At 35.0% G+C, this 13,975-nt stretch overlaps 1 protein-coding gene across 1 annotated transcript in view; it reads left to right on the top strand.

Annotated features, from left to right (window-relative positions):
* SMIM14 (small integral membrane protein 14) overlaps window positions 1–13,975 on the top strand; it is an 86,124-nt gene that overhangs the window by 54,367 nt on the left and 17,782 nt on the right. Inside the window, exon 3 of the mRNA XM_036908503.2 lies at window positions 5,174–5,222. Within this exon, the coding sequence (XP_036764398.2) occupies window positions 5,174–5,222 (49 nt within the window). The remainder of the gene's footprint in view (window positions 1–5,173; window positions 5,223–13,975) is intronic.

The following is a 13,975-nucleotide window of genomic DNA, read 5'->3' as shown; positions in this document are numbered from 1 at the left end:
TCCTATGTTCATTTTCACCTTGGATTTGCTTCTTTTCAGTTGTACAGTACATTTACTCACTGGACTATTTTATAACCATTCATATTTTGTGGTTGAGAGAATATTTCATACTAATGATATATTAACTAAAATTATGATACAGAATTTTGTACATTGTAAGGTTGAATGGAATAGTGATTAAGAATGTAGACTTCAGGGTTAGAAGTGGATATAAATTAGGTAAACCTTCCCCAAACTCAAGTTTCTTCGTCTGTAAAGTAGGGATAATAGCATCTGCCTCCTGTCTATGTTTGTGAAGGTTAAATAAGGTAACAAGTTGTAGTTCTTAGTACAGAACTACCACATACAAGTTCCCAGTAAATATTTGTTAATACAGTAATTGTAATTATGTAAAAGTGTGCTTATTTTAGGACTAGAAAAGAATACATAATAATGATAATAGTGCTAGGGTAGTGATTTAATCCACATAAATTTCTAAGTATTCTGTAATGTTATTTTTATTATAATATAATGTAAAGTATAAATTATTTGTTACAATAAATCACTTAAAAAGCAATTAGTAAATTTTAACACTGTTAAAGCATATCTGTATTTAAATATATCTCAGATATTTTATGAGAAAGGATTCCTATTCCACACTGATAAGACATAGGTATCTGTTATATATTGGTATTATCTTAGACTTGGAGGCAGGCAGACAAATGACATTAACAGCAAACTGATGATTTGAATGTAGATAGAGAGCATTTGGTTATGAGGCTGATTAAATACAACAGCTAAGTAACGATGTTCATATGTTCCAGGCACATTTCACCTTGGGGCTTTCCTTGTTCTTTACTCTGCCTGGACTGTCCAGAATGCTCATCCCCTTGATCTTTACTGTCCTGTAGATAGCCCCCTAAATGTTACTGCCCCTAGCTTCCTACTTTAAAGTGGCTACTCCACTCCTCTATCATGCCATCCTATTTTCATTCTCTACATGGCTGTCTGAAATTTTTATAATATATTAGTTAACTGTCTGATTTCCTCTGCAAGACTGTATGATCCACAGGATGTTGCATATTGAGTATCTCACATTTCTAAATGAACATTTTTATATAACTACACAAATATTTCTGTTTTTTTCTCTTATCCCATGGGTATTTCTTAAGTATCTTTATGTAGTGTCATTTTCAGCAGAGTTCAGTGATTTTAAGGGCAAGATAGCAAATATTTTAGGCTTGGAGACTGTGGCAACTACTCAACTCAACTGTACTAGTGAAAGCAGCCATAAACAACATGACATGAATGGGCATGGCTATGTTTCAGTTAAACTATTTTCAAAAAAACAGGCCTCCTGCAAGAAATGGAAGCAACCTAAGTGTCCATCAGTAGATGAATGAATAAAGAAGATGTGGTACATATACACAATGGAATATTACTCAGCCATAAGAAGTAAACAAATCCTATAATTTGCAACAACATGGATGGAGCTAGAGGGTATTCTGTCAGTGAAATAAGCCAGGTGGAGAAAGACAAGTATCAGATGATTTCACTCATCTGTGGAGCATAAGAACAAAGAAAAAGCTGAAGGAACAAAACCGCAGCAGACTCACAGAACCCAAGAATGGACTAACAGTTACCAAAGGGAAAGGGACTGGGGAGAATGGGTGGGAAGGGAGGGATAAGGGGAGGGGGTAAGAAATGCGGCATTATGATTAGCATGTATAATGTGGGGTGAGTATGGGGAGGGCTGTACAACACAGAGAAGACAAGTAGTGATTCTACAACATCTTACTATGCTGATGGACAATGACTGTAATGGGGTATGTGGGGGGAACTTGGTGATGGGGGGAGTCTAGTAAACATAATGTTCTTCATGTAACTGTAGATTAATGATACCAAAAAAAAAAAAAGTCAACAACAACAACAACAAAAAAAAACAGGCCTCCTGTCTGTTGTAGTTTTGGTGACCCGTGCTGTAACTGCAAAGCCAATACTAGGGTGTCGGATGAAACTCAGACCTGGATAGTCACAGGGAGGAGAGAAAAGAACATTGTGATCATCTTGTGCACCCACACTGGGAAAGGAGGATGGGACTGAGGGAGGAGCCTAGAGCTGGTGATACAGCCCTACATGGAAATGGGAAGAAATGGAGGTATAAAGATTTTTGGGCTTTTTACATGAAAATCATGTGATTTACAGATACCATTGTAAAGCATCTGCCTCCTGTCTATGATTGTGAAGCTTGAGATCTGACTGGCTACAGATAGACAGCCAGTCAGATCTCAAGTCAAGGGCAGCACTTCAAATTGAGCTATGGCTAAAAAGCCCAAGCTGGCATTTGAGTTATGTAATGTGCAAGGAACTGAAATTCGTTGGTCATTTAGATTATAGCTATAGATTTGGGGATACATGGTGTCATTGCTAAAGATTAAACCCAGGATAATCAACTGAGTAGGAAAGTTATTTTGACTCCTTATTTGATATCTTGAGTAGATCTTACTTGATCCAAGGACCTTTTTACCTGATGAATCTCTTGTTTTGCATTCTCTGCAATGCTACTAAGAGGTAGAAGAGTAATGGGGAAAGTCACTGAATCAACCAACTCTGAAGCTCAACTCTGATCCCAACTTCCTGTTTTGTGAGCTAATAAATTTCCTTATTGTTTAAACTAGAAGAAGAAAAAAAATGTAAGGGTACCTCTGAAGAGAGTCACAAAAAACTGAGTGCTGGGGAGGCACTGACCTTTGAACAACATGGATATTAATTGCATAGGTCCACTTGTATGGAGATTTTTTTTCAATAAATATATTGGAAAATTTTTTGGAGATTTGCAACAATTTGAAAAAACATTTTCTTTTCTCTAGCTTTATTGTAAGAATATAGTATATAATACATATAACTTACAAAATATGTGTTAATTGGCTGCTTATGTTATCAGTGTGGTTTTTGGTCACCAGTAGGCTGTTAGCTAAGTTTTTAGAGAGTCAAAGTAGTATGTGGGTTTTCAACTGCACAGGAGGTTAGCTAGCTGTTATATATTGGTGTATCTTAGAATTGGAGTTAGACAAATGCTTATGTGCTTAAAAAATGTGAGGAGAGGATTAAAGATGGCAGTGTGAGAGAGTGTATATCAATAATACCTTAATTTAAAAAATAGAAAAAAATAGAAAGCTATGTGCAAACTGCCCGAGCAACCATCTTACAATCAGCTTTAGGATGAAGCTGACTGCAAATGGCAAAGAAAGAGAAGATTTTGGGTGCTTGAGAAAATTGTTGAGTCACTGAATCAACCAACTCTGAAGCTCAACTCTGATCCCAACTTCCTATTTTGTGAGCTAATAAATTTCCTTATTGTTTAAACTAGAAGAAGAAAAAAAATGTAAGGGTATCTCTGAAGAGAGTCACAAAAAACTCTTTTTTTTGTGCTGGGGAGGCTGGGAAGAGTCACAAAAAACTCTCTTTTTTTTTGTGCTGGGGAGGCTGAAGGACAGGAGATAATGAGAGATTCACCTTGCATAGAATATCCTTTTGTACTATTGAGTTTTGTATATAGTACTTAGTGGGGGAAAAAACTTAAAATAAATGCAAATTAGGAGGTTTACCAGGTCCATTTTGTGACCCAAGGTCTAGTAGTCTTTTTTTCAGTTTTTTTTTACAGTATTAACTATAGTCACTGTGCTGTACATACATCCCCATGACTATTTTATACCTGGAAATTGGTACCTTCTGACACGCTTCGCCCATTTTGCAACCCCCACCTTAGTCAGTCACCAGTCTTTTCTCTGTTTCTGTGAGCTTGGGTTTTGTTTTTTGTTTTTTGTTTTTAGATTCCACATAAAAGAGAGATTAGATGAAAAAAAAAAAAAAGAAAAAAAAAGAGAGATTAGATGGTATTTCAATTAGAATAATGCCTTCAAGGCCCATCTGTGTTGTCACAAATAGCAAGATTTCATTTTTTTAATGGCTGAATAATATCCCATTGTGTGTATACACATTTTCTTTATCCATTCATCTATTGATGGATATATTTAGGTGGTTTCTATGTCTTGGCTGTTGTAAATAATGCTGCAGTGAACATGTGTGTGTATATATATTTTCAAATTAGTGTTTTCATTTTCTTCAGATTAATGCCCAGAATGAGAATTGCAAAATTATATGGTATTTCTCTTTTTAATTTTTTGAGAAACTTCCATACTGTTGTCCATAGTGGCTGCACCAATTTACCTTTCCACCAACAGTGCACAAGGGTTCCCATTTCTCCACATCAACACTTGTTATTTGTCTTTTTTATAATACCATAGAACATAATTTTAAAGTGTTTTGGATTGATGCCTTTCTATTTAGAAAAGGTTAAACATACACAGCATATTTTTACATTAATTAATATCTATTTTCCCGTTCTAATTCAAACAGGACTACTTTTATTGGTATACACCAAAGCAGGCCTGATAATCTTAGAGAACAATTTTTTAAATGTTTTGTTTAGTTGCTAATTCCAGTAATTGTTTAGAAGAGGTCATGATTTGTGTGGCACAGTAATAATAATAGTTAACATTTCTTGGGTTGTTCTACTTTTCATATGTATTATCTACTTTAATGCTCACTAATACTCAGATGTAGGTAATATTATCCCTGTTCTACCAGATGAGAAACTAAAGCTTAGGGATATTAAAGAACTTTCCCAAGGTCTTGAAACTCTAGACAGCTGCAGAGTCAGACTTGTAAATTGAGGTCTTTCTGCAGAGCCCATGCTTAACCAGCCCAGAACAACTACTCTATTGTTGCTACAAATAGAATCTGGGTTTTCTCCATTTGCTTCTAATTTTCAATGAGAAAAAAAAAATTAACGAAGTTTACTCTCTAGTAGCTCTCCTTTACAGTTTAGTGCTTTTCCTTTGGGGAGTCTAATGTATGGCAGCAGGAGTTTCTGTCAAAGGTGATTTTTTAAAAATTCCTTAATCAATAAATGGGTAAAATGCACTCAATCCACAGTACATTTGAAAATTATTTTGAGTAGAAAAAATCCCCCAAAACTGAACAGTCCCTCAATGTGTCCTGTGTTTGTATTTGATTTTGAAGGTACGATATATATACTTTAGTAGCACTTATTAAAAAACAAAATATCTTCCTAATAAAATCTATTTTTTATTAAGTTCAATGGCTAACTTTCCTTTCTTATTCATTGTAGTTGAGGCAGTCCCAGTCCTACTGCACAGACACAGAATGTCTTCAGGAATGTAAGTAATGATGGGACATGAGAAGGCTTGGCATTGGGGGCATAATTAGAAGCCAGATGATAGTGAATATTTGTCAGGAATTTTTCTCACAGTTTGCTCTTTAAGGAAATGGTGCTCAGTAATGTATTTCTTACTTGACTATTTTATTTTTTAACTTAAAAAATTTTTTTCCTGCCTCAAAAACAAACCCTGCTGACTGAAGAAAATTATAGAATCATAGATAAGAAAAAACTTCCAGAATAGATAACTACCTTTGACAATTTGAGGTAAACCCTTCCAAGACCTTTTTCTTGGCAAATAGGTGTGTAACCGGGTGCTTTGGGTTGGTTGAACTGGAACATCAAGGCTGCTAGCACAAACCCCTCACTTGCTCTCTAGCATCTGTTTGCATCCACTGACAGTTTTGGGAACTTTCGAGTAAATGAAGGGGAGGCCATTCTTTACCAAGGCTTGAAAGCTTTTGGGGCCTGTGGAGTCATTTCTTTGGCTTTGATTAACATTCTCAGGAGGGTATGGACATTTGGGGAGGTTTCTTGATGTGCCTTCTTGGGCAGTGGTGGTGATGAAGTGAGAATCAGAGGAGGAACATGGATCCTGGTGGTGAATATAGCTGACAGACTTTGGTGGTCATTATGTGAGGCATCTTTTTTCAGGACAGAAATAACTTGAGGGATACTTTGAAGAGAAATAATAACTAACATTTAAGCCAATCCAGTCTTATACATAATTTGACTTTAGGAGTGGAAGTATGACATTAACAAAAGGGTAAGCCTAGCACAATTAGATTTCATATACACATAAGAAAATGGGATTACTTTCTTTTTCACTTCCTATATTATAAATATATCAGTATATATTTATCTTAAAAATACTTACTGACTAAATAATCCATTATGAGGATGTAAGAGTGTTTAAATGATTTCCTTTTGTTGGAATCTTAGGTGCTGAAGTATTTTTTTACTACTATAAATAATACTTGAACAAACATCCTTTGTATGAATATTTTTTAATTTCTTTTTTTGCCTTTTCCTCCCTTAAGCCACTTCTTCCCCTCCTGCACCCCATTACTGGCAACCATCAATCTGTTCTCTGTATCTATGAGCTTGGTTTGGGGTTTTTTGTTTTTTTAAGATTCCATAAAAGAGAGACCCATATGGTATTTGTATTTCTCTGACTTACTTCAGTTAGTACAATGCCCTTGAGGTCCATCCAGGTGCTCACAAATGGCAATATTTCATTCTTCTTTATGGCTGAATAATACTCTTGTACATATAACCACAATTCCACTTAGGTTGTTTTCATACCTTGACTATTATAAATAATGCTTCAGTGAATATGGGGTTTAATATATCTGTATGAGTTGGTATTTTCATTTTCTTCATATAAATACCCAGATGTGGAATTGCTGGATCACATGATAGTTCTATTTTCAATTTTTTGAGGAACCTTTGTACTGTTTTCCATAGTGACTGCACCAATTTACATAAACAGTCCATAAGGCTTCCCTTTTCTCTACATTCTCTCCAGTACTTGTTATATCTTGTCTTTTTCATAATAGCAATTTTAAAAAGTGTAGAGTGAATACCTCATTGTAGTTTTGATTTGCATTTCCCGATGATTAATGATGTTGAGCATCTTTTCATGTACCTGTTGGCCTTCTGTATATTGTCTTTAGAAAAATGGCTATTGAAATCTTCTGTCCATTTTTATATCAGAGTATTTGTTTTTTATTGTTGAGTTCTAAGTTATTTATATGTTGTGGATGTTAATTTTGATTTGATAGGATTTACAAAGATTTTTTACCATTCAGTTATTTGCCTTTTTACTTTGTTGATGGTTTCCTTTGCTGTGAAGAAGCTTTTTAGTTTGAAGTTGTCCCACTTGTTTATTTTTGCTTTTGTTGTCCTTGCTTTTGGAGTAGGATCCAAACACTCAGCACCAAGACTAATGTCAAGGAGTTTATTGCCTATGTTTTCTTACAGGAGTTTTATGATTTCAGGTCTTACATTCAAATCTCTATTCCATTTTGAGTTAATTTTTGTGTTGGTATAAGTAGTGGCCCAGCTTCATACTTTTGAATGTGGCTGTCTGGTTTTTCTAGCACCGTTTATTGAAGAGATGGTCATCTCATTATATACTCTTGGCTTCTTTGTTGTAAATTAATCATATATAGATGGGTTTATTTCTGGGCTCTCTATTCTGTACCATTGATCTATGTGTCTGTTTTTATGCCAGCACCATACTGTTTTAGTTACTATATTTTTCTAACAAGGTTTGAAAATAGAGAGTGTGATGTCTCTGACTTTATTCTTCTTTCTCAAGATTGCCTTGGCTATTTGGAGTCTTCTGTGGTTTAATACAAATTTTAGGTTTGTTCTATTTCCATGAAAAACACCATTGGAATTTTTATAGGGATTCCATTGAATCTCTAGATTGCTTTGAGTAATGTGGGCATTTTAACGATACTAATTCTTCCCATTTATTTGTATCTTCTTTAACTTCTTTCATTAATGTCTTACAATTTTCAGTATACAGGTCTTTCACCTCTTGGTTAAATTTAGTCCTAGGTTTTTCATTCTTTTTGATTTATTGTAAATGGGATTTTTTTCTTAATTTATCTCTCTGCTAGTTTTTTTTTTTTGTTTTGGTATCATTAATCTACAATTACATGAAGAACATTATGTTTACTAGGCTCTCCCTTTCACCAAGTCCCCCCCACATACCCCTTCACAGTCACTGTCCATCTGTGTAGTAAGATGCTGTAAAATCACTACTTGTCTTCTCTGTGTTGCACAGCCCTCCCTGTGCCCCCCACGCAGTATACATGCTAATCGTAATGCCCTCTTTCTTTTTCCCCACCCTTATCCCTCCTTTCCCACCCATCCTCCCCAGTCCCTTTCCCTTTGGTAACTGTTAGTCCATTCTTGGGTTCTGTGATTCTGCTGCTGTTTTGTTCCTTCAGTTTTCCTTTGTTCTTATACTCCACATATGAGTGAAATCATTTGGTACTTGTCTTTCTCCACCTGGCTTATTTCACTGAGCATAATACCCTCTAGCTCCATCCATGTTGTTGTGAATGGTAGGATCTGTTTTTTTCTTATGGCTGAGTAATATTCCATTGTGTATATGTACCACATCTTCTTTATCCATTCATCTACTGATGGGCATTTAGGTTGCTTCCATATCTTGGCTATTGTAAATAGTGCAGTGATAAACATGGGGGGGTGCATCTGTCTTTTTCAAACTGGAGTGCTGCATTCTTAGGGTAAATTCCTAGGAGTCTCTCTGCTAGTTTTTATAGGTGTATAGAAACAACAGATTTGTGTATTAATTTTGTGTGCTGTAACATTACTGAGTTCATTTATTCTAAAAGTTTTCTGATGAGTTCTTTCAGGTTTTCTATAAATAGTATCATGTCATTTGCAAAGTAGTAACAGTTATACCTCTTCTTTTCCAATTTGGATGCCTTTTATATATTTTTTCTTGCCTAATTGCCCTGGCTAGCACTTTCAAAACTTTGTTCAATAAAAGTGGCAAGAGTGGGCATCCTTGTCTCCTTCCTGATCTTAAGGTAAAAGCTTTCAGCTTTTCACCATTGAATCTGATACTTGCTGTGTGCTTATCATACATGGCCCATGCTACATTGAGGTCCATTCCCTCTTTACCCAATTGTTGAGAGATTTTATTATAAATGGATACTGAATTTTATCAAATGCTTTTCCTGCATCTTTTGAGATAATCCTACAATTTTTATCTTCTGTTTCATTAATAGTTACTACATTGGATGATTTGCAGATATTGAACCAGCCTTGCATTCCTGAAGTAAATCCTGCTTGATTATGGTATATGATTCTTTAAGTGTATTGTTGACTTTGGGTTGCTGACATTTGGTTGAAGATTTTTTTATCTGTTCTTCTCAGGGATATTGGCCAGTAATTTTCTTGTGATGTCCTTGTCTGGTTTGGTATCAGGGTAATTCTGGCATCATAGAATGGGTTTGGAAGAGTTCCTTCCTCTTTTATTTTTTTGGAGGAGTTTGAGAAGGATTGGTATTAATTCTTTAAATGTTTGATAGAATTCACCAGTGGAGCTGTCTGATTCTGCACTTTTATTTGTTGGAAGGTTTTTGATTACTGTTTCAATTTCCTCACTAGTAATCACTCTGTTCATATTTTCTATTCATAGTTCAGTCTTGGTAGGTTGTATGTTTCTAGGAATTTGTCCATTTCTTCTAGGATGTCTAATTTGTTGGCATTTAATTCTTCATAGTAGTCTGTGATCCTATGTATTTGTCATTTCAGTTGTAACATCTCTTTCATTTCTGATTTTATTTATTTGAGTCCTCTTTTTGTCTTGTTCAAGTTACCTAGAGGTTTGTCAATCCTATTATTTTTTCAAAGAACCAACTCAGTTTCATTGATCTTTTCTGTTGTCCTCTTAATCTCTGTTTCATTTACTTCACTCTAATCTTTGTCATTTCCTTGTACTAACTTTGGGCTAATTTTCTTCTTTTACTAATCCCTTGAGATGTAAAGTTTGGTTGTGTATTTGAGATTTCTCTTTATTTCTTGAGATAGACATTTATTGCTATGAACTTTACTCTTAAAGCTGCTTTTGCTGTGTCCCATAAATTTTGGTATATGTCTGTTTGCATTTGTCTCATAGTATTTTAAAAATTTATCTTTTGGTTTCTTTGTTGACCCATTCATTGGTAGCTCAATAACATGTTTTTTAATCTCCAGATATTTGTGAATTTTTCAGCTTTCCTCATGTAATTGATTTCTAATTTCATGCCATTGTGGTTGGAAAAGATGTTGAATGTAATATGTAATTTTATTCCTCTTAAATGTATTAAGACTTGTTTTGTGACCTAACATATGATCTGTCCTGAAAAATGTTCCATGCACACTTGATAAGAATGTATATTCTGTTGCTTTTGGATGGAATGTTCTATCTCTGTTAAGTCCATCTGGTCTAATGTGTCACGTAAGGCTGATGTTTCCTTATTGATTTTCTGTCTGGATGATCTACCCATTGATGTAAGTGGGGTATTAAGTCCCCTACTATTATTTTATCTCTGTCTATTTCCCTTTAGTTCTGTTAATATTTGCTTTATATATTAAGGTGTTCCTCTGTTGGATGTATAAATATTTACAAATGTTATATACTTTTGTTGGATTGATCCCTTTATCATTATGTAATGTCATTCTTTGTCTTTTATTATAATCTTTGATTTAAAGTCTCTTTTGTCTGATATAAATATGGCTACCCCAGCTTTCTTTTGGTTTCTGTTTGCATGGAATCTCTTAGTCCTTTCCTTCACTTTCAGTCTGTATATGTCATTACATCTAATGAGAGTCTCTTATTGGGAGCATATAAATGGATCTTATTTTTCAATCCATTCAGCCACTCTGTCTTTGATTGGAGAATTTAGCCCATTTACATTTAAAATAATTATTGATAGGGGCATCCTTATTGCCATTTTACTAATTGTCTTCTGGCTGTTTTTGTACTTCTTCTGTTTCTTTTCTTGTTCTTTTTCCTTTGTGGTTGGATGGCTTTTTTTAAGCAGTTTGCCTATATTCCTTTATCTTTTGTGTATTTACCATTCCCTTTGTGGTTGCCATAAGACTTAGATATAACAACTTATAACAGTCTATTTTTTAGGTTGATAACAAAAGAAGGCTCAACAGTTTTACTCCCCCCATTTTATGCACATTCTAAGGATTTTGACATATTGCCAATTTTTATTAATAGTCTAGTTGTTTATATTTAACATTTCTGAAGGTAAGCTCTATTTTGTATATGAAACTAAAATACAGTAAGGTATAATTATAAAGGGGGTTGTTATTACACTATAAATTACAGTTATTACTGTAACTGACTATCCCATCCAATTCTGTAAGTATAACAACTTAGAGAAATAGGAGCTAATACAGTGCCTAGCCTAAAGTAGAAATTTTGTCAGAACATAGCCCATTGATTGGTGCAACAGGGTAATAATAATACGTCTCTGGACAAGAAGGATGTGAAATGTCTCTGGGCAGTTTGTCTAATGTTTAGATATTTTGTTAGATTGTTGGGATGATGGGTAGGGGTTCCCCCACTCCAGATTTATTTATGTTGCTTCTTCAGTAGCATTCATTAATCTACAATGTGCTGTTTGGTAAGCAACTCAAATTTTCCCTCAGCAAGGAAAACCTGTTCTTAAGAGTTGAAAATAATCTTATTGAACTCCTTATGGGAAAACAGGTATTTATTACATTTGTGGTATTTGTGATCCTTGAACCAGCTCCACCTATAAAACAAATACTCTCTTATTTCTGTGAGTGAAATTTCACTTCCTTAATCTAAATATAATGGCAGAACTCTAGAGCTTGAATATTAATTTATTGTATAGGCCAGTTTCTTTTCTTCCCAGTTATTTTGGCATTTGGTGGAATCTTTTCTGAGAATCACGCTTTTAAATGGTTTAAGCAGTTTTTCTTCTGCTGATAGAATTACTTTTCTGTATATTCTAAATTTTCTCCAGTGAGCATATGCTCTTTTCATAAAATATATGTTAATCAGGGCCTCCTATGGTCCCCTCCTTGGATTCAATAATTTGCTCACAGAACACAGCAAACCAATTTACTTATTATTACCAGTTGATTATAAAGAATACAACATAAGAACAGCCAAGTGGAAGAGATGCATAGGACAACGTGCGGACAAGTGGTTCAGCGTTTCCCTGTCTTCTTTGGGCATGCCACCCTCCTAGCACCTTGGTTTACGTGTTCACCAATCAGGAAGCTCTCAGAACCCTGTTGTTTAGGGTTTTCATGGAGCTTTTGTTCCATAGATGTGAATGATTAAATCATTGGCCATTGGTGATTAATTGATCTCCAGCCCCTACCCCCTGCCTGGAGGTTGGTGAATGAAGCTGAAAATTCCAGCCCTTTAATCACATGGTCAAACTCTGGCAACCAGCCACCAACCTAAGTCTGTCTAGGGGTCCTCCAAGAGTACCCTTATTAGCATAAATTCAAGTTTGGCTGAAAGAGCTTTATTATGAAAAACAAAAGATATTTCTCTTACCCATATTATTCTGGAAATATTGACATGGGTTTTAGGAGCTCTGTGCAGGAACTGGGATGAAGATAAAATATATACTTCCTTATTTTTTAACTTTTTTTTTTTAAATTAAAGTATATTGATATACAAACTTACTTACATTGGTTTTGAGTATACAACACAGTGATTTAATAGTTACCCTTATCATTAAATCCTCAGCACCACTAGTGCATTTACTATCTGTCAACATAGGAAGAGGTTACAGAATCATTGGCTGTACTATCCATACTGTACTACCATCCCCATGACCAACTTATATCATGATTAAGAATTTTTGTGCCCTTTTATCCCCCTCACCTTCCCCATGCACCCACTCCAGCTCCTCTCTGATGGTAACCATCAGTCACTTGTCAATGTCTGTGGGCCTACTGCTATATTGTTCATTTTGTTTTGTTTATAGATTCCACAAATAAGTGAAATCACGGTATTTGTCTTGCTCCTCCTGGCTTTTTTCACTTAGCACAATATGTTCTAGGTTCATCCATGTTGTTGCAACTGACAGGATTTTAAAAATTTATGGCTGAATTATATTCCATTGTGTATATGTACCACCTTTTCTTTATCCATTCATCTATTGATGTACAGTTTGGTTGCTTCCATAGCGTGGCTATTGGAAATGGAAATAATGCAGCAGTAGGTTGGGTAGGCTATCTCTCTTTGAATCAGAGATTTTGTTTTCTTCAGATAAACTCCTAGAAATGGAATTACTGGATTATTTGATATTTCTATTTTTAGTTTTTTGAAGAAGTTCCATACTGCTTTCCACAGTAGATGCACCAATTGACATTCCCACCAGCAGTATAGGAGGGTTCCCTTTTCTCCACACTTCACCAACATTTGTTATTTCTTGTCTTTTGGAGAGTGGCCATTCTAACTGGTGAGGTGATATCTCATTGTGTTGACTTGGATTTCCTAGATGATTTGCAATGTGGAGCATCTTTTCATGTGCCTATTGACCATGTATATTTCTTGGGTGGAAAATGTTGGTTCAGGTACTTGGCCCGTTTTTTAATCAGGTTATGTGTTCTTTTGGTATTGAAGTGTATGAATTCTTTATATATTTTGGGTGTTAACCCCTTACTAGATAAATAATTTATGAATATATTCTCCCATATTGTAAGTTGCCTTTTTGTTCTGCTGATGTCCTTTGCTGTACAGAGCTTTTTAGTTTGATGTAGTTCCACGTGTTCATTTTGCTTTTGTTTCCCTTGCCCAGGGAGCTGTGTCCAGAAAAAAATTGCTCATGCTTATGTTCAAGAGGTGTTTGCCTGTATTTTCTTAGAAGAGTTTTATGGTTTCATGTCTTACATTCAGGTCTTTGATACATTTCAAGTTTACTTTTGTGTATAGAGTTAGACAGTAATCCAGTTTCACTCTCTTGCATGTAGCTGTCTAGTGTTCCAACACTATTTATTGAAGAGACTGTCTTTTCCCCATTGTATGATCATGACCCCTTATCATATATTAATTGACCATTTATATCTGGGCTCTCTGTTCTGTTCCATTGATCTATGGGTCTGTTATTGTGCCTGTACCATAATGTTTTGATTACTGTAGCTTTGTAGTGTAGCTCAAAGTCAGGGAGTGTAATTCCCCCCAGTTTTGTTCTTGGGTGGCTTTGGCTATTTGGGGTCTTTTGT

The sequence above is a fragment of the Manis pentadactyla genome, chromosome 5 (genome assembly GCF_030020395.1).
Source record: "Manis pentadactyla isolate mManPen7 chromosome 5, mManPen7.hap1, whole genome shotgun sequence".
NCBI lineage: Eukaryota > Metazoa > Chordata > Mammalia > Pholidota > Manidae > Manis > Manis pentadactyla.
Note: the sequence above shows the minus strand (reverse complement) of the source record. Positions and strands in the feature narration are given on the sequence as shown.